Below are 20,872 nucleotides of genomic sequence, written 5' to 3'. Positions count from 1 at the left end.
TGCCTGGAAGGCGTTGGAGTAGCAATTGTCTGACAACCAGACAACTGCTTCTTAATCTGGCCTCAGTCCCAGATGGGGAATTCGGGTTGGCCTCCACATCCTGACTCCAGAAAACCATCCACACATCAATGCTTCAAGTAACAGCTGTTTCAGTCCTGGGGTATGTCAAGCAATGCACCACTGACCGCCAAAACCAGAAAGAGCAGGCACTTCACCTGCAGGTATTCCCCAATCTGTCACTTCACTATCATGCCAGATACTCACACCTGTAACAGAGGTTTTGGAACTTACCTTTTTATAGAAGTATTTAAACTGGAGCTCCCATTCTGTCCCTGCTTTTAACTGACACAAACAGCATTTTCCAAACAGCCATTTAAGCATGCCCAGAGTTCCTCATATGAAAGCACTTCAATATTAACACTTGCAGGCAGAAATACAAAACTTTACATCTATGATGTCACAAGTCTGGAAAACCTCTGAATCTCACATTACTCTTCCCAAGGCAAACTGTCAGTTAGAGAAGTAGGTTTCCTCCCCACACTGAAGGGCACTATTCCCGACTGCACATGGAGCATTTTGCTGCTGGCATAATGAGACCACCACTGCTGCTCAGCCCAGCCTCTCACCTCCACAGCATAAACAACTGCCGTCACTGCCTCCTCTGTAACATTGTCTAGTCCATGCTCATATGCTGTTACGATCATCCTTCCTTCTAACTGGCCACGTGTAGGAAGCATCATGGTATGAGAACACAGCTTCAAATCATCATCTTCTTGAGGATCCTTTGCCACAAATTGCTGGGCTCCAGACAGCGGATTCTGAGGCTGGAACCGGTGCTGTTATGAACACATTAGACCATAAGAAGAAAAATACCCAGCAGACCCTTTGGTTCATCATGCTAAACATCCCTTCTCCAGTTGGAAAACGTCTGCAAAAGTGTACCACAGTAGGACAAGCAGAGTGATATTCTTCCCCAGGACACTCTCCTAATCCCCAGTGATTTGCGACTGAAGAAATTTGAGCCAAAGTTGGTGTTTTTGTAAGCAACCCATGAACTTGTTCAGCAGCGCCCTGAACCACCCAAACTTTGGGTATCCACATCCTACAGCAAGAAATTCTACATAACAACACACCACATAAAGAGTCACCTCTGGTTTGCTCTGTACCTCCCCTACCTGCTAGATTCTTTTGATTCTCCTCTAAGGCTCAAATGCTATCCAGGCCAGTGATAATTTTATGGACTTCCATACTTCGCAGTCACCTCTTTCCATGCTGAAGGGTTCTTGCCTATTTAGCTATTTACTGTACAGAAGGGTGTGGTTTTACTTACTAACTGTACTGTTTCCATCAAGATTAAAAACCATCATCTTAAGCTTGTGTGATTGATTCTTGTATTTATTGTATTCTCCTACGTTGAAGATATTCGAGGCCCGCCTGGACAACCTCCTATGTGATGTACTCTAGGTTACCCTGCTCTTGAAGGGGGGTTGGACTAGATGGTCTTTCGAGGTCCCTTCCAACCCTTGGGATTCTGTGATTCTGTGTGATTCTGTGATTTAAAGCTTTAAATGGAACAACTTAGCCAAATTAAAGTATTGAATTTCATACTCTAGTTTCCCCATGCACTTACAATACTCCAACCAGAGCTGTGCTACTGAGCAGCCACTGGTTCAGAGGAAGATTATGGATACTATTCAGAACTGCCTCCGTTATTTAGGAAAAAAAAAAAAAAGACATTACAGAACAGTAATCTGTATGACAGGATAGCAAGCCCCATTTTCCAGGCCACACATATTCCAGCACAATGCCCTTGCAGAGCTGGTGCCTCAAGCTCCAAGTGGTTGTGGTGGCTCCTGGGAAGTCCTGGGCCCCAGGTAAAGTGGGGAAAAAAAAGCAGACAAGAACAACTGATACTTGAGCTCAGACATGTGCTTGCCCCAGCCCACAAGGGAACAAGCTGATGGGAGTACTCCCACAAGCATCCAGCCACAAATCCGCTGGCTCTGGAATGACAATTGCTGCAAGGTTCTCAGGGCATCAAGACAAACACATTCTTTAAATATAAACAACGAATATGCAGCAAAGTGGATCTCTCACATCTTGGTTTCAGGAGAAGAAGGGCAGCTGCTTTATTCAAAGTACAGTGTGGCATTTAACTCAAGAGTGAAAAACCAATCCACCCACCAGTTATGTGAAAGCAGGTTTCCCTCCCCGTAATTCTGAATACTTAACACTTTCATTACAGGAAAGCTACGTATCTGTATGCCTGGAAAAAAAGACCTCCAAATGTAAGCAACTCCAAAGGAGAATGTGGTTTAGCAGAGCAGAAGCCAACTGGAATGAACCTGTGGTCACACACAGCTGTTATTCTGACCAGTGAGGGAAACATCAGGAAATACCAAGGCACTTCAAGTTCACAGTGCTCAGGAATTCCACTAGTAGTAGACAAGCCCATTAATCACAACATACAGTACTACTACCAAGCATTACAGGAATACATGTATAAACACACATTAGATGTGTTGTAACACAGGGGGATCCGAGTAACCAAATTCCAAGGCATCCACTACATCACAACTTGTTTCTCAACCTCCCCTCCACTTGCTACTGAGAAGTCATGGTGAAGTTTTGGAACAAAAAGATGACAGACCGCCCTCAGAATTCTGGTCGCAGCTGTGAACGAGGCAGAATACTTCAGCAGTTTCCAAATGCAACAAGCCTTCAGCTGGACACATCCCTCAAACACCAGTCACTGAAGCACACACATGGTGCCTAACTATAGTCCCCAGAAGTGCAGTATGAACTTCAGCTGAGCCAACCTAACCCCTCAATGCCTAAGACCAGGAAGTTTCACATGCCTGCTCTCCCCTATCGCCAGCTCCTTCTGCCTTTCATCCAACCACAAAGAATGCTGATCCAGCTGAATAAACCAGCAAGAAAAACTTGGGGTTTGTGGTCTTTTTTTGTGTGGTTTGTTTTTCTGCCTTGTCAGAAAACTGAGCTGGATCTTGATCACAAAATCACAGAACCAAGTTGGAAGGACTTTGAAGATCATCTCGTTCCAGCCCCCCTGCCACAGGCAGGGACACCTTCCACTAGACCAGGTTGCTCAAAGTGCTGTCCAACCAGGCTTTGAATTCTTCCAGGGATGAGACATCCACAGCTTCTCTGGGTAACCTGTTCCATGCCTCACCTCTCTCATAGTGAAGAATTTTTCCTAACATCTAACCTCCCCTCTGGCAGTTTAAAGCCATTTGCCCCTGTCCTATCACTACATGCCCTCGCAAAAAGTCCCTCTCCAGATGTCTTGTAGGCCCCCACCACGTGCTCAGACTTGTCTCATCAAACCCCACCTGTTGAAGACAAAGCCCCATCCCAAATCTCTTTCATACCAGGCCTGCTCCACACTGGTCTTGCAGTGCCAAAACAACTGTAGAACAAACACAGACAGTACCAGATGTAGGTAGAGTCTTTGCTGCCAAGTGAACTGGATCTTGCATGTTTACCTGCCACCTACTGGAAGACAGCATCTTTGCAAAACATGTTCTGAAACAGCTTGACCCTCTTAAACAAACATCTTACTTCTATCACTTCCGATTGCAGAGTCATCTAGAGCAGATCATACAATCAGATCATACAATCACCGAGTTCTGCCTGACTCCTGAATAAATAGGAAATCCCTTTTGTTTCAAGTATCTCACAGATGTATGAAGTGAACAAGGTATTACAGAGAATGTGAGAGGTGAATGACTATGAAAGACCTGCCCAAGCATAACTGCAGTGACCATAGAGCTTAAGTTATTCCTCGCTGGTTCCTGGAATAAAAGCTTTTGCAACTTCAACATTTAAGTGGCCTTCCATGGATTCTCTGGTGTCTAACAAAGCCAGGTCACACTGTAGCCTTTATCCCAAAGAAGCTTCCATAAGACAGACAGCAGCCACCAACCCCCAGCTCTTATTCCAATCCAGAACTCAAAACAAATAAGACCTACATCACTGAACATGTTGGACTTCCATCATCCCTGGAAGCAAGAAAAGCTGCATGCATGTGCAGAGTTCTTCACCCATGAAGGAATGTCAGAGAGCCATGACCATTTGATCACACTTACATCAAACTTTTGTCGAACAGAAGATATCTTTTTCTTTCCTTTGGGTTTTCCAGGTTTAGTTGCAGAGCCACCCGGCCATGGCAGGGTTCCAGCACCTTCTACAAATTGAAAAAGAAAAAAAAAAAAAGAAAAGAAAAGCATCAAAATCCCTTAACCCAAAATCAAGAGCCATGACCCAAAGGAAGGACTTCTCTGAGGAGAATGCTTTTCACAGACCTTTCCTTTCTTCATCAGCCCCCTGCAGGCTTGACTTACTCATTGTCCTATTACTTTAGTATAAACTTGTCAGCACACCCCACAAAAATTCATGGTGGAAGGATGGAGAAGAGCACAATCACCAGGAAAGCCACAAGGAAGGAACAAGCCATTTATTCCATCAAGAAGATGACAGGATCTTGCCCATGGGGAAGATTCTCCTCTCACCGACTCCTGGATCAGATGACAAGCAAAAAGATCAAGCAGTCTGACTTGTTACCTATGCCCCTATGCCTTTACAGTTTGTTCCCCATCAGCTTTAGCCAGCTTTGTCTCGCACCCTTGTTAAATTAAACATCATGGCTGATCATTCTTGTTGCGCTGAGGGGAGACAAGGGAAGAACTGCAAAGGCCACTAAGACCAGGAGCAGGATGACACCAAAGCAAGCAGTGAGCTTGTGACTAACCAGAACTGGCAGGCAGCTGAGAAAGTGATCACTATGTAATACCAATAAATACATTTGGCCACATCAGAAGTCCACAGTATGCTGTCTGACAGCTATGCCTATAGCAGGTCAAACACATTCTGACAATCACAGAGCTCTTGGCAAGGACAGCCTAGCAGACTTAACCACTGATGAGTTTACAGGATCCATGCACAATTCCTTCAGGTACACTAGCAGTAAGACAGCACTGGTTTGGATGCATATGCACTTGCTGACAGTGAACAAAAAGTACAACTCAAAGACTGGACAGCCGTCTCGTGGCTACAGCGGCAGCCTCTGCTCTGCACCACCAGTATCCTCCTCCCTCAGTTTTGCATTGCACATGAGCACCCTTTTTGAGTCCTTGCCCACCTCCAGGGATGACAGACAACTGAGTTCTGAAGGTATTTCACTCAGCTCCAAAGTGGAGGCTGGAGCTCTACTGCCAGGCAGTGCTGACAGCACTCACATTTCATATGTTCTCTTGCCCGAAAGCAGCATTTGCCATTAGAAGAAAAGACAGCAGACAATCCACAACTCATCATCCACAGTTTGGCACACTCACTGAGTACCAACAACCAACCAGTTCTGGTTCCCTCCTGTTACTGCAGGTGGCCACAGTTCAACACCAGCTTCACATCAACCTGTGTGTTTCCCTCCAGCTCTCGTAACTATGTTTCATTTGCTGTAATTAGGAATTCATAAATACAATTATACTACAGCCCTGTCTATAGGGAATGAGGCTTGCTAAAGATCCTTAGCCATGTGGAGCTTCCCACTCTCCCATCTGAAGCATGAGCAGTGTCCTCCGCCATGAAAGAAAAACAACTTCTAAAACATGACTTTAGGGGTCAGGTTAAACCAGAAGAAACCAGGTGAAGTTTCTGAACCACCAGCTGCTAAGAAGGGGTTAGAAACAAACTAAACACACAGAGGTGATATATTGCTCCTATAAAAAAAAAGTTTACTAAAAAGTTAAGCTACATCCTAATGCTAAGGTGAAAACCAATAGTCTACAATGAGCCCTGTTGTCCAAATCCACCAGCCAATTATAGGAAACTAAAAGATAATAAATCCCCTCCAAAAATTATAAAGCTGGTGTCACTACTCATCACTACAACATCACAGGAGAGGCCCTCATGAGTGGGTTTCAGAAAGCACCATGAGGGCAACCATCTCAAGGACCACTACTGCCCTTCATCAAGATCTCAGGGCTTACATCTTAGGATCTACCAAAATAACACTACTTCTCTCACAAGATGCTTTGCTCTTTACAGATGATTCCTTTCTTGCCCCTCCTCCTCTCCTCCACAGCAGGTCAGACCCCTTCTAGGTAGGGGGGATTAGGTGTGTTATGGACACAGAAATTACCTGGTCCATTTCAAAGCTATCAATAAAAGCACATCTTTAGCTTGCATTGCCACCCCACCCCAGGCCCCTCTTCCTTATGAGTCATCACATACAGCTCCTCATCCTCACTTGTGACAGCTTCCTTAACAACTAACTACATGACAGATGGTGGAGACAGAGAAACTGGAACAGATGGAGACAGAAACGAACCATCCTTTTGTCTAATAATATATTACAGATTAACAGGTTACAGCAGGGTCAGAATTTTTTAAATGTCTTATTTAAAAATATATTATAGTGACTTTTAAACTAAATGGCAACTGATTTTCAAGGCTTTGACATCAGATCTGAAAGATGCAACTTAACCGAATCTCAGCCTGTACATGAAAAAAACCAAATTTAGCCAGACTTAGCTTAGAATAAGGAAAAAGAGACACTGTCTCCTATTGTCCATTATAATGAGGCCAGAGCAGGATTTTTTGGCTCCTTTTCCAGGTTTTCCTATTACCAAGCCTGTCTTGCACTAGACAAAGAAAGCAAAATTTCCCTCTAGTATTCTAAGAAAACAAGTACTTGCATTCCTGGCCACAAGTGACAAGGCTGGGCTGTCCCGGGCATGAAACTTCAGAGATGTTCGCAGCTTTTTTTTTAAATCTTGCTAGCAAGAGAATGCGATATTAACAAGCCACAGCTGAGCAACATATAAGAATGTTTTTCTAAGAGCTGCCACATATCTGCAGTGATGGCACCAGCCAGTCCAGCCAGAGCGCGTCAGGTTTTCCTGACCTGCTGCACCAGCACCACATAGGAGGAAAGGTCAAAGATACAAACAGAGAAAGTCACGACAGAGAAAAGCAGCCAGGCACAGATAATATGCATTTTTCCACCCCTGTTTATTCAATCTTCAGCTGTTTTGGATTTTGTTTTCCTGCAGAGACAAGGGGTTTAGTCAAATATATTCTGATGACCCTCCTCTGTCAAGAATTCACACTTCCATTTTCTTCCTTTCCTCCCTTCCCAGGTCTGGAGAGAAGAGAACTCAACGCAACCTGAGCCCATCTCACAGGTGGCAGCCCTTCAAGCAAAGACTGTGGGTAATGCTGATAAAATAAAATGCTCCTGCTATCCTGGCATGAGTTCCAATGTACATCTCTTAGATGGTTCCAGATTACTAGCGGATAAATTAAACCCTTACAACACCAAATGAAGTGCATGCAATTGTCTCAGGTTTATTGTTAACATTTAGCTGAGGGAGGTAACAGTTCAAGTGAGGTAAGTATTAACTCAAGAAACTTTGCTGACTTGATTGCAATAAATAAGCTTAGTGAGCAAGTCCATGCAAGCTTAAAAAAAGCTTTACATTTGAGTTCTTTTTGATGGAAAAATGATATAAAAATTCAGAAAAGCACTTACAAAAATATTGGTAGAAAGAAAATACCACAGAAAACATTTTTCTTATAATGGCAAGTATGTCACACCACTCAGACTGGTACAGCCAACCTAAAATTACCAGTAAGGCACACTATAGTATTTTGGATCGCATATTTCTGGGAAGTTTCTTCTGGCACTTTCACAGCTTTCCAACTGTGTTACAGCTGGGTGCCACTCAAGTATTTATGGGTGTCTTCACAAATATGGCTAGCAGAGGGAAAACCATCCATTTTTAAAAAGGGCAGAGAAGCCAGATTCAGGGTTCCTCAGCACCTTGCTGTGCCCTCAGTGGGAGCTCAGCAAGAATTAAAGAAACTGGTCATTCTTCACATTGAAATAGGCATGAACTCCACCACCGACTCCTAAACATCCCATGCCACACAGGCTGTTGAACTGGGATTTGAATTTTGTGTTAAGCATTTTAAGCAGATGAGACGGGGAAATAAGAAGTGTTCCCACAAAGGGTCACATTCCCCCAGTGTCCCTTACAAGCCCAAGTGGAACCACTACTGCCAGAGATAGCAAAATCTGGATCAGTTTGCATGGTCCAACATACATGATAATCACTTCTTAAAAATACCTTCCCCAAAGCTGCCTATTCCAAATGCTACAATATCAAGTACACTTTTAACACAGACCACACATTAATACAAAATAGCATTTTAAGATAGTTCTTTTTCCATTGTGTCTCTCACATGAAGGTGGAAAGTACATGCATCAGTAACCCTCATGACATGCCAAGTGCATCAAGCACACTTTAAAGTTACTTGTTTCCATGAATCATGACGGTTACACCTCCACCTTCTGCCCAAAAGACAGGGGCAGAGACAAAAGCCTGTTAGCTTTCCATTCTCACATTGGGAAAATGAAAAAAGAAAAAAACAACCTTGAAGGTATCAAACTGATATCTAGAAGGAAAAAAAACAAATGTAGACATAGCATCTAGTATTCCACTTGTACTGAACTTTCCTGGGCTTGCATGTGTGATCAGCTGCACCACACACAGCAGACTGGCAAGTAAAATGTGTGTCTACCAGACAGTTGCCCAGAAAGAGGTATCTCAGCACAGATTAGCTCAAAAATCATTGTGAGACTGCACCGATCTGAGGAGAGCAAAACAGACTCTTAGAAGGGACTAGCTGCATGTACCATTAACTGCAAAGCACTAAATCATGTCCTCAGAACATACACATGGTTAAACTGCAGTGGTTTCTTTTGAAGCTGGTTTATGCAGATGTGTGGCTAGAGCCAACAAAAGCCTGCCTGAAAGCACTGGAGGTGACCACCAGCTGGTCAGCTATCAATCCATTACATGCTGTCACCAAGCTGCTGAAGCACTACCATGAAGGGTTCTTCAAGGGCTCTTAAAGACAGTAAGCTTCAATGGGACAAGAGGGAAAGTCCTTGCAAGGACCTGAAATGAAAAAAGGTCAGGCAGGGCATAATAAACATATGGAAGACACCTGTGGAGCACCACACTGTTTTGTGATGGGGCTTGCAGTTTTATGCAGTCCTAGATAGCCTTGAAAAGGGGAGCACCTGGGGGGGCTGGTAGAGTTTGCTGGCAAATCTGAGCTACTCAAGCCCGGGAAGATGAAGCCTGACTGGATGGCTGCAGAAAAGCTGCAGAAGACTATGTGACTGGATAAAAAGACAAATGAAATTCAATAGTTGAGAACAGAGTAATGCACACAAAAACAAACAACCTCACCTTTAGTCACACAGCACTGGGCTGACTACTGTCACTCAGAAGCAAGACCTATGAGCTTTGATCTCTACTCCAACACTTGCATCAGGTCAGTGCTGAGCTCAGGGAACACAGGCATGCTCTCCCTCCGCCTCATAATTTACACTCAGATACTTCAGGTAACACCCACAGGGGAACTGCTGTGCTTGTACTTTCCTTTTATAATCCAGCTGCAAGCCAAAAGCAACTACTAAGTCAAAAGCAAGGAGCAGCAAGATTACTTAGCAGCAAGAGGAAAAGCCTGAGACTCAAAGGGCATTCATAAAGTTCAAGAGCAAACAAAGCAAGTTTGGAGGTGGGAGAGGTTAGCATTTAATTAGCACAGCTGGTATAAAGACCAGCTACAACACAAAAACGCATGGGCATCCAAAAATGCATTTTTTTTTCATTCCTCTAGATACATCAGGTACACTAGTAACAGAGATCCTCCTCAAAATCTTGCCTCTCCACTCTCAGAGTCTAGAGCTGTTAACAATTTTTTCTCCCTTACTACATAGCAGTCTCATATTTTGGATTGCAGTTCAGCTGTCCTTCCTACCAAATCTCCAATGGAGAGCTCTTCTGAAGACCAAAAAAGACATATCTCACAACCATGATGACAGCTATTGAAAGTGGTCACAGAGCTAAAACGTGAACTATCTGAAGAAGGCTGGGTTAACCAGCCACAGCTCAACCAAGACTCACTGTAGGCATTCCCAGTAGAAGCTTTTACACTGCAGCCCACAGCACACACCCAGTCCAGGAATCAAACCAGTTTATCGCACACAGCAATCCAGCTTCAGCCTCTAACCAAGCACAGGCAGCTTGTTCAGAAAAGCATATCTGCTGAAGTCAGCTGGATCACTATTTTGTTACCCTTTAAGCCTGTGTGGCAAAAAGAACATGGCTATTAAGGTTCAGAAAACTTTTATACTTTGTACAAAGTACACATGGCAAAACATTGCTACCTAGTTGTTTTAATAAGGCTTCTCAGGACTTACCTGGTGCAGAAACCAAGATCTGGCATCGGGTAAGAATGGCCAGGAGGAAATCGTTGTGAGAGTGGACTGTGTAAAGACAGACAGTTCATTAGCAACACATCAGTGCCCAGAGGCACTCCCTCAAATCGATCTTACAGTAGCCCACAATGCCCTTCCAGTCACACATTGCCCACATGCTTACCTACATAGGCACTACTCTCAATTTAAGTTTTTTTAAGAGCTTTCTTCTTCTAGACCCAGAAACTGCTACTACTACACTAACAAAAATGATACTACACATGATATGAAAATAAATTTTGTCACTTCTCGGTGTGTTACACATACAAATCCAGCCCTAAAGCATGTAACATGAAACATTTGGTACATTCAGCCTGTCAGAGAAGGATCCAGTGTTCTTCCTGCAATGCAGACTTATGGTAGCAGAGCTTTTGGTTTACTAGGAAAGGACCAGTAAGAGCCACTCCCAGAGAGGGAAAATTAAGTCGAACAGGTTCTAGATAAATGCAACTTCCTTGCAGAAAGGTTACTGCAAGACAAAATAAGTACATATCAGAAACAGCAAAGATGAACTTCATAAGCAGGGTCAGAGGATTAAATGATCCTCTTCAGCTTTTGAACATGAGCACTGACAGATTCCCTGCTCTTTCCCATAGAGATCACAAACATGGAAGTCAGGAGCCCCAACAATAATCTCAGCAATGCCCACCACTGTTCACAGACCTACAGAGAGGCAACAAGAGACTGTCACCCTCCAGCATTCCACCTGCTACCCCAAAGAACAGGAAAGGCACCTGCCTGCTGCTGAACTGCCTAGGTGAGTTCGGGGTTCCCTTCCCCACTTCAACCACACCAGTTCAGTCACAGCCACAGGAAGAGCACAGCATAGAAAGGACTGGGTTTCTACAGTGACATAACAAAATGGCTTTTTGTTTGCTGGGACACCATATTTTACCGTATTGTCACAAGACCAAATTGCCTGTCAGTGCCAAGGCCACAAAGGGACTTTTCCCCAGCAGCTCAGGGCACCTCCCACCTAGGGCCACAGGAGCCCCAGTTATTCTTATTTCCCGTATAGCAATTTCCATGTCCAGGAAGCAGTGTGCAGCAGAGAGGAGCTCCTCCCAGGCCTGGCAAACCAGCATCAGAGCCACAGAAACACAAACACGAGATGGCTTTTTACCATTGTCTTGCGTGAGAAGCCTGCGAGCTTCCAGGTCAAACTCCTCCTTACTGATCTTCTGTTTGAACCAGAGCTTCAAATTGGCCCAGTACCTAGGGGAGAGCGGGAAAGGTAGAGACACCAAACAAAAAGCGCTGCTCCTAAACGCCTTCCTTCCCACCACCAGCACAGAGGGGTCAGGAGCCCAGGCCAGCGCTGAGGCTTCCGCACAGACACGGTACAAACGCGATCCCAGGCCCCACTGCCGCTCGGCCTCACCCTCCAGAAGCTCCCCTCCTCCACCGCACTCACTGCTTCACGTTCTCGCCCAGTGCCTCGCTGAGGCTCTTCTTGGCCGCCTCCAGCTCGCTCACGTACGTCGCCATTACCGCCACTACCCGAGAAAGACAACAAAACCTCCCTCCTTTCCCAAACCACACAGTGCGACGGCAGCCGTAAAGCACAGCGACCACCCATCATGTGACAGCACAGGGCGCTCACCACCGGAGGGGGCGGTGTCCGCGCGCATGCGCAGAGGCGGCAGCCTACGGAGTCGCAGTTGCAGGTTTAGCCATGCCGGGCTTGCTGCTGGGCGACGAGGTGCCCAACTTCGAGGCGGATACCACGCAGGGACGAATCCGTTTCCACGACTTCCTGGGAGACTCGTGAGCATCGTGGGAAGGAGGATCGGGAACGAGGGACCTCGGCGGGAGGGCGTCAGGGTAGGGGGATGACCCCGGCGCCGGCCAGCGGGAAGGGGGCCGCTCATCGCACAGCAAACTGGCGCAGGGTCCCGGGGCCGATTCCCTTCCGCTTCGGGCGCCGAGAGCTTGGGTTTTATTTCCAGATGGGCACGGCGCTCATTGCCCATCGCCAGGTGGGAGCCTGGCGGGCTTCTCCCAGGAATGTTCTCTTTCCCCTCGTGGAGCCGCCGCGGTGTGTGTGACGCGATGTGCCAAGGGAGCGCGATGGCGAGGGGCGCGCAGGCCCTGCCGATCGCGGGGAGCCGCCTCTCCCCGTCCTTCCTGCGGGCTGCACAGCCAGAGGGCCGGCAGAGCTCCCCACGGGCGAGCCTAGCCCAAGGAGAGCAGAGATGGGCTCTGAAAACCGCAGAGCCCGGACAAGGGCAAAGCCAGGCTTGCCAGGACACAGCTCAGTCCAGGGCAGCCCCAGAGATCAGCTCGCGTGTCACGTATGTCCCGTACATCCCTGGAAAGTGAGCCTGGGCTTGAGCAGTAGCAAAGGGGTCTGGTCCTGTTGGTGCCACTTGTTGAAAGTGGAAAGCCACTTGCCTTTAGGCACTATTTCCCGAAAAAAAAAAACTGTTGCTCCATTTCTGGCTGGAGCAGGAGAGTGGCACAGCACATTTAGTACTTGCTTCCTGCAGTGCTTGGCAGGGTTGAATCGGTGTTTGAGTCTGCTTCTGTCAGTGTTGTGAGCTTGGGCACATGGGGAGAAAAGAACCCTCTTAGAGAGAAAATAAGATGCAGGGCTTCTTAAAACTGTATGTTGCAGCCTGAGCACCCACATGATAGCTTTCTTGGGCAGCTTCTATCTGGGTTTTTGCTGCCTTCTTTTCAAGTAGTACACATATTGTATAAAGAGACTTGTAGCACCACTGGCTGGCTCACTGCCCTGTAAGTTCTGTTGGAGAGCCATCTGCAGGGTGCCTTACTGTATCCCTCCAGCTCTGTTCCCATTTCTGTAAAACAGGACAGAGGTGAGCTGTTCCTGATGTAGTCTCTGTACAGTACAATCTAGACAGCTTTTTGTCTGTGGTACAAACTGAAACAACATCTCACCCTAATGCCATCTCCTGCTCTCTTCTTTCAGATGGGGCATCCTCTTCTCCCACCCGCGAGACTTCACACCCGTCTGCACCACAGAGCTTGGCCGGGCAGCAAAGCTGGCCTCTGAGTTCAGCAAGCGTAATGTGAAGATGATTGCCCTCTCCATTGACAGCGTCCAAGATCACATGTGCTGGAGCAAGGTATGGGGCATGAGGAGGCACAAGGGGAGTTTGCACTGCTGCCTTTGCTCTGAAGGCCAGAGGAAGAGTCCACACAGAACAAAGCACAGGCTCAGGATTATATATCTCAAATCCCAAAGCATGTAGGATAGAAGTGGCTAAAATTTAGAGCAGGAATAGGAAGGTCTGCTCCATCTTCTTGGAGCACTCCACAAAATCCAGGGCACTCTAGGTACTAACATTTTGAAATAAGAGGAAAATAGTATTACTGCTCTCCCACCAGCACCTGAAAGAGTAGCATATAAGTGAAGGTGGTGCCAAAACTTGAAGGAAAGCAGTCTCTCCATAGATCTTCAAAAAGTTCTGTAATAAAACAGGAAAGGAAAGTAGGCATTAGAAGCAACCAGGCAGTCTTCAAAGGATACACTTCATGCCCAGACATGGAAAAGAAAACAGAGAACAAAGAGGGACATGTTAAACTTAAAACCACAAGTAGGAGAATGATAAATATAAAACCACCATAAAAGGAGTATATAAAAAGATGGGAACAAAATAGCTTGCTGAGAGAACATAAAAGAAACTAATTAAAAACTTCAGTTGCAGCCTCAGCAGTGGTGCGTTGCCAGGGAGTAAGATTCCAGGCCTCATAGGTGGCAGGGGTGTAAAATGAGCATTTCAGACAGATATGGCCAGAGGACAGAAATCCCTGGGTGAATTACCTGCTTTTTAATTTGCTCTTAACATTGAGAATTTTTTCACATTTTCCAGGAGTAAGACCTGCATGCAATAAGAGGTAGTAAAAGTGAGAAATAACCACACTTCAACATTGTTTCATTACTGTCTGACTTTAGAAATTACTTGCCTTTTTTCCTTAAATTTACTTTCTTTCCTGAGGGGTACATGGCTGATGTCCCTCCAGGCTCCAGAATGGCCTGGGAAAACTGGCGTACAAATCCCACTCCAGTAAATGAGATTTCCGTGCCAGTCAAACTGACTGAAACCACCAGTCAAAATAGCAGATAACATCCCATTAAATATAGCAGAAAGTTTATGCTTTTGGAAGGGAGTCTCGTATCATGGCTGGGTAAAGCCATGTGAAGTTATGGCTGACTTTTATGAAGTCTTAAAATTCCCAAGAAGCTTTTGGCAAAAGCAGCTTTGTGAAGGGCAGGCTCTTTTCTGCAGGGAGACAGGACGAGGTGGTAAATTGTGTCAAAGGAGGATCTGCAGGGATGCTTGGGGTTCAGCACACTCAGGTGATCTGGAGAAGATATGAATATATGAACAACGAGCTGACTTAGCTGACATTATGGAATTATTTAGCACAACCTCAAGGTAAAATCAGAAGTTGCAGAACAGTCACTTGACACTAACTAATGGGAGGCATAGTTTAGAAATACTTAGAAAATCTTCCAGAACAAGTATGGAGAAAGGCAAAGGGCAGTAGTCCAAGCTGTAGAAAGCACGATGTCAGGCTGGGAGAGGCCTCGCAGCCAGTGGTTTGGAAATGTCAGCTCAGCACCTGTCAAAAAGAAAGTGTGGAGGTCCACCAGAGCAAAGATCCAGCTGGTGAGGACAAATCCATAGCAGACTGGAGCTTTCCATGTAATCTGTGTTTGAAATAATCCATCTTGCAGGCTACAGGAAAACAAGAAAAAGTGGCGAGGGGGAACAAAGCTGCCTGCAGATTTGGGCAGGTCTACTTCAGTGCAGAGCAACTGGGGCTCTTTAGCCTGAGAACAGAAGGACATGTCAGGCTGCAACACTGTGAGCAGTATGGGGAGCGTGGAGGAGCAATGAACCCTCCATGCATGCATCATGGAGGGTATAAGAGAGGACAGGAATGTGATTGCTCTGCTCTTAGACCTTGCCTCTACACATGCTCCTTTTTCTTTTGTCCTTGACAAAGCTTAAAAGAACTTCAGATAACGTGGAAAGCTAAACAGGGAAAGCAAGTGTTTGGGCCTACCACAAAGCTGAGACTGGGGGCAGTGCTCTAAGGGTTCTCCTGCCCAGCCACAGGTTGAGAAAGAGCTTAACAGCCATACAAAGCCTTGGCAGAAACTGACTGGACAGAAGCAGACTTCATTAAATGCTAGACTGAAATCTAGAAACTGCGGTTTTCCTCAACAGGTCTTAGAAATCCTAGAGGTGAGCAAAACTTCAGGCAGGCCTCTTTATGCAGTGCTCCTTTACATACTATGCTTTCTTTTTGAATGAAGCTTCTAGCACTAGTGAGAGGATGAAGCTGCTTTTATCTGGAGCATAGCCTGTGAGGAAGAAAGTGAGCAGGAGAAATGGCTAAAATTCTGCATGAAGCAACAAAGAAACTTCTGCTTGCTTTGCTGCCAAATTTCAGTGGGCAGATAGGGCCTGAAAGTTGAGACCAGAATATACCAAATAATTCTCATGTCACTGCTCAGCTCTGCTTTTCCAGTCAGAGATGTCACTGCTGTTCTTAGGCATCTCTATCCAAGACCTAGAGTCTTGCTCCAGGACTTAGAGCAAGCCTGTAGCTCAGCAAGGGTTTGATCCTACTCTTCTACCTCCCCAGTCTGTGCAGTGCTTCTCCAGGGGTTGGCTGAATGCATGAGCTTCATAAGCAGCATTGACTGGCATGTGCTGTTCATGTCAGAGGAAGCTTTGGTGTTCTCATTGGCTACTGGTGCCTTCACCTTGGTGAGTCAAGAGTGAATAAATCACTGCAGTGATGTCTGGGTTCAGCTTGGATGCTGGAAAGAAAATAATTTGCAAGGGGTAAGCGAGTCTTGAGTATCCTATTGCAAAATAGGGTGGTGTTTGTTAGGCTGTTTTGTACAGAGATCCCCAGGTAATGAAATTATGTGCATTTTGGAACGAGTTCCAGTACATAGGATTCAGATATTGCTTCTCAGAAACTCTACTCATCCTCCAGACCCCATTCTGAAGAGGGCTTGGGGGGAGGGGGCATGTCACTGTCTGACCTTTATCTACAGCCTCCTGTGACACTGGGGGGCATTTCACATGGGCTGGCCTCTCCACCTTTGCTTCCCTTCCATACTCTGCTTTTGATAAGGCTTGCGAGGGACAGTGTTACAGCCCCTTCTGCCTGCTCTTGCTGCCTCTGCCATGCCAAGCAGCAGTGAGCAGCGCCAAGAGGCAGCATTTCCAACCTTGCTGTCCTTGAGTTCCCTCTAAGCAGGACTCAGCCTTTTCCCCTATGTTCAAAGTCTGGGAAAAGCAGGGAGATTTGTGCATTCAAATTACCAGCTCAGCTGATAATGCACCACAATGGTGCGTGGGAAGCTTGTGTCAATGCTGGAGTCAGTTTTGTCTCCTTGTAGCATGAAGAGAACAGAGGGAATGGGCAGCTCTGTTCTGGGGCAGAAACTGCACATGAAACTTGCTTTAATGTTGGCAGCTGATCTGTTTGTGCTGCCTTGAGCATGCTCCTCCCAGCCCTGCTGTGGCTCAGCATGACCTGTATGGGTGATACTGCAAACTACAGGAATTACTCAACTGCTTTGGCCAAGTCCAGACCAGATTCAGAGACACTCACAATACAGTTTCACTGTGAAGCAGGTCAAGTTTGAACTAGCACAAGGAACAACCTCATAAACTATGGTCACAAGGGAGAGCCTGCAAAGATGTGGAAGGGGATTGTTTTCTGTCCCAGCCATGGTTCACCTGCACTCAGACTTTCACTCTGTTTTCAGAAGTGTTTAAGCAAGCTAGGAGTGCCTTGCCCTGTGAGACTAGTTCCTCATACCAGACCTGTGAGTGCTCGACATGGTACCATTGTTAACTTTAGAGTTGCTGGTTTGGTCTGTCACTAGGGAAACTGTACCTTAAGAGTACAGTCCAGTTCAGGTGTGACACCAACACATCTGTCAGTAGTGCTAGACTACTTACTGGGAGAGGGTCAGAAGAAGAATACCTCTGTTCTCAGGGAAAGGTGGTTAAATCTTCCTGTGTCAGTAGCATGGGCAGGACTTCCCTATTTCTCCATACCCACTGCCTGGGTAAAATAGCTGGTCCACAGGCAGTTCCAGAGGTGAGCCACAGGGTGTGAGCATAGACAGCCTAACAACTAACATCTAAAAGTGAGGCAAAGTGCAGCCTGGCATGCAGGTTTCTGGTTTGTCACACGGTTTCTGGAAGCAGAGAAACTTCATGGAAGGCTGTGCTGTCCCAGCCTGCAAGTAAGGGGCCAAGTAAGTCACAAGCTCCTGTAGAGCAGCTGCTGAACACATTTCTGCATGGCCCCTTGCAGGAGCTTGCCCCACACACATAAAGCTTGTGTGGAGATCTCCCTGTCTGGCCTCTGCCTCCTTTGGTGGTACCCACAACAATGAGCATGAGCATGCCATGTTTTGTCTCTGCAGGACATCAATGCTTACAATGGGGGACAACCTGAGGAGAAACTCCCCTTCCCCATTATTGCTGATGCGAACCGGGAGCTCGCTGTCAAGCTGGGAATGCTGGACCCAGATGAGCGGGACAAGGATGGCATGCCCCTGACTGCTCGCGTGGTGAGTACCTGGAGCACTGCTGCACAGCAGCCTTCTCAGCAGTAGGCTTCACCTGTTGTCCTGCCCTGTGTCTGTGGGGCTGGGTTTGAAGATGGGCACAGCTTACCTGGATGGGCATGACCATCCTCTAGAGTTAGGTTGACTTCCTTGAGCTAGATCCATGGGTTGTGCTGCAAGAAAAGGCTGGTGTAGCACTGGCCTGCTGGCAGAAGCTCCATCCACCAGCTCATCCTGGCTGTGCCTGTCCTAACACAAAGGTGACTGCTGGACTCCAGTGCTTGCATTAGAAAGGCACAGGTCAAGGGGAAGAAACATTTCAAGTAGCAAACCAATCTGGCATTAGATACAGGAGCATTCAGAGCATACACTGTGTTCCCTGGGCATCACTTGTTGCTCTAGATCCCCACCATGGCATCTCCGCTGTCCCAACACCTCCTGTATATCAAGTCTACTACCGTGCATGAAAGGGAGGAGCAGCAGACCAGTTGGATTTTACCCAGGCCCTGATCCTGCCTCTCTGTACTCAGGTGTTTGTTTTTGGCCCGGATAAGAAGCTGAAACTCTCCATACTGTACCCAGCCACCACTGGGAGAAACTTTGATGAGATACTGAGAGTGGTGGACTCCCTGCAGCTGACAGCATACAAGAAAGTTGCTACCCCTGTGGACTGGAAGGTGAGGAGGGATGCAAAGCTCACAGCTGTCCACTGAAAACATGCATTGAAATGTCAAACAGCCCTCTTTGGAGGGGGACTCACAGAGTCAGAAAGCTGATGAGGATGTGGGATATGGGTTGCTGCAGTCTGGAATCAGCCTTAAGAACCTCCCTTCCCAGCCCTCAGTGCCCAGTGCCAGCAAATACCCAGCTTGGCCTTTCTGACTATCAGTACTTGAGCTTTGTGCCAAGGGAGGTCCTGCCCTGTGATAAGGAAGGGCACTACCAGGTGTCAGTGTGCCCAAGTCTGCTCAAAGACAGTACAGCAGCAGCGTGGGGCACCCTTCCCAGGCCCACACACTGCTCTCCTTCCTTTGAGCCAGGAAGGGCCAGCGTGGGCACAGAAATTTACATAGCATGTACACAGTAGAGGCTTATCCTCATAGAAGGTTACTAGTTGCTTAGTTGTGGTCCCTCCTGCATCTTAAGAGATGCCCAGATTCCCCTCTTGTTACTCCCTGTTCCTGTGGGAGTGCTGTGGGAAAGAGCTTGCCTATGGGATCCTATTGGCAGGGCTGGCAGAAGGCACAGTTCTCCCTTTTGACATCACCCATACTTCCTGATGTAGCTCCCACTCAGTCATCACTGCCAGCTCCAGGCAGAGCTGCAGGGGATATGCCTGGGATACTGGGGCTGAGCATTCCTGGAGAGGTGGGGACATGCCAGCTCTATCCAGACCTGCTAGCTCTTCTGCTGCACTCACAGTTCCCATTTGCTCCCCAGCCTGGTGACAGTGTCATGGTCGTGCCCACCTTACCTGATGAGGAAGCCAAGAAGCTCTTTCCCAAAGGAGTCTTCACGAAGGACCTCCCATCGGGAAAGAAGTACCTGCGTTACACCCCACAGCCAGAGTGAGCAGGTCTGACCAACCATCCTGCACATCGTTTGGCATCAGGAACCAGCTCCTGCCTCCCTAATACTGTGCAACCAGCAGCCTCATACTGTTACACTGATGATGCATTGCAATACTAAACCAGTCCTCCCCATCCCTTTCACCCTCCACATCTCAAAACTAAAATGCTGAGTGTTTTCTTGCCTTGAATCAGCTCCACAAGGAAGAGGTTAGCAAACCTTTGGGGGCTCTGGGGCTTGTGCTGTGGAGTCTCCTGTTTCAGAACCAGCTGAGATTTTCCTGGAGGCACAGTAAGAAGCGTGGTGTCAGCAGCCAGGCCCCAGAGGGGTGTCCTGCTCAGTTCACACACCTCCTGTTAGGGAGTTTTTGGGGGTCCCAAACTGCTGTGTGCCTTTCGGAGCAGCTGCCACTAACGCATTAACACCTTTATCTGGTCCTGAGTGTAGGGGAGGAGCTGCAGAGCCAAATCTCTCACTTCTTTCTGCTTTCTCATATCTTGCTGGAAGTTGTTTTCAGGTTTTAGGGAAGAGGGAGTAGAGCAAATAAACTGATCTTCAGTACTACCTGCAGTATCCCGTCTGCCTCTGCTGGCATCCATGGCACCCCTGCACCACCTACTTTGTTCCCTTGTGGCTGTGCCACTGGAATGTGTGCCCATGTTCCTGGGTGGGTGGCAGTGGCACAGACTGACCTTGTTCTTGCTCTGTAAATAAGGCACTTGGGAAACACAGGTTGTCCCATGACAGAGTCTCAGACAAGGCAGGGGGCCCAGGGCAGTTGTGCTGTCCCTGCTTTACAGCAGAGGCTCAGTGATGAGGAGGCAAGACCTGCTCCAAGAATGTGCCTCACCTGGCCTGCATAAGAAGCTGGGGGGGGGGGAGGGGGGGCATCCTGTGCTGCTTCCGGGGCATGAGCAGGCATGATACAAGCCATGTGAACTCCTCCCTGCTCTTCCACACCTACATCTCTGGGATTTGTGAAGATTTGAGCAATGTCTTAATAGAACACTAGAGAAGAAACCTGCTCACTGAATAGCACATAGGCTGTCTGCCAGCATCTCGCAGTGCCCAGCGCACTCTGAAATTGGCTAGCTCAAGGCACAGATTTACTCCACAGCAAGTGGGGACTAGTAGGGTTGATGATCATGGTGGGCAACACACTGGATGCAATGAGATACCCTCCAGCATTCTTGCAGAATCACGGGGCAGCACCTAGGATGTGGCCCATCAGTCCTTGGAAAACATCAGAGCCAACAGTTCCTCCTGCCAGCCATCACTGTCTTCTTTCACAGGCCAGGCCACCCTGAGCACATCCTTCCCCAAACATGGCTGCATTTCAGAGAGCTCCCCCTTCCATTACTAAAAAGTGT

At 47.1% G+C, this 20,872-nt stretch overlaps 2 protein-coding genes across 3 annotated transcripts in view; one reads left to right on the top strand and one right to left on the bottom strand.

The window, feature by feature from the left end:
* The window catches only part of TADA1 (transcriptional adaptor 1), a 32,402-nt gene extending 20,449 nt beyond the window's left edge, over window positions 1-11,953 (bottom strand). The window contains exons 1-5 of one of the 2 annotated variants that reach the window (XM_031047277.2): window positions 11,769-11,953; window positions 11,478-11,569; window positions 10,298-10,363; window positions 4,110-4,207; window positions 627-836 (exon numbers count right to left, since the gene is read on the bottom strand). In XM_031047277.2, the coding sequence (XP_030903137.1) occupies window positions 627-836; window positions 4,110-4,207; window positions 10,298-10,363; window positions 11,478-11,569; window positions 11,769-11,842 (540 nt within the window). In that variant the 5' untranslated portion in view covers window positions 11,843-11,953. The remainder of the gene's footprint in view (window positions 1-626; window positions 837-4,109; window positions 4,208-10,297; window positions 10,364-11,477; window positions 11,570-11,768) is intronic. The other variant, XM_005147083.4, reaches the window with a different exon arrangement.
* A 17-nt stretch (window positions 11,954-11,970) lies between these two features.
* Window positions 11,971-20,072, top strand: PRDX6 (peroxiredoxin 6). Its single transcript, XM_005147082.3, has 5 exons — window positions 11,971-12,121; window positions 13,290-13,446; window positions 17,790-17,936; window positions 18,464-18,610; window positions 19,374-20,072. Exons 1-5 carry the CDS (start codon window positions 12,030-12,032, stop codon window positions 19,503-19,505), a joined length of 675 nt encoding a protein of 224 aa, XP_005147139.2. The 5' UTR covers window positions 11,971-12,029; the 3' UTR covers window positions 19,506-20,072.
* The last annotated feature ends 800 nt before the right edge of the window (window positions 20,073-20,872 follow it).

The sequence above is a fragment of the Melopsittacus undulatus genome, chromosome 6 (genome assembly GCF_012275295.1).
Source record: "Melopsittacus undulatus isolate bMelUnd1 chromosome 6, bMelUnd1.mat.Z, whole genome shotgun sequence".
NCBI lineage: Eukaryota > Metazoa > Chordata > Aves > Psittaciformes > Psittaculidae > Melopsittacus > Melopsittacus undulatus.
Note: the sequence above shows the minus strand (reverse complement) of the source record. Positions and strands in the feature narration are given on the sequence as shown.

Bases quoted from the DNA above. Each gene is read 5' to 3' on its own strand.
- PRDX6 (XM_005147082.3), top strand. From the start codon at position 12,030: ATGCCGGGCTTGCTGCTGGGCGACGAGGTGCCCAACTTCGAGGCGGAT. The intron at 12,122-13,289 runs GTGAGCATCGTG...CTCTTCTTTCAG, and splicing joins CACGACTTCCTGGGAGACTC to ATGGGGCATCCTCTTCTCCC. The intron at 18,611-19,373 runs GTGAGGAGGGAT...TTTGCTCCCCAG, and splicing joins CTACCCCTGTGGACTGGAAG to CCTGGTGACAGTGTCATGGT.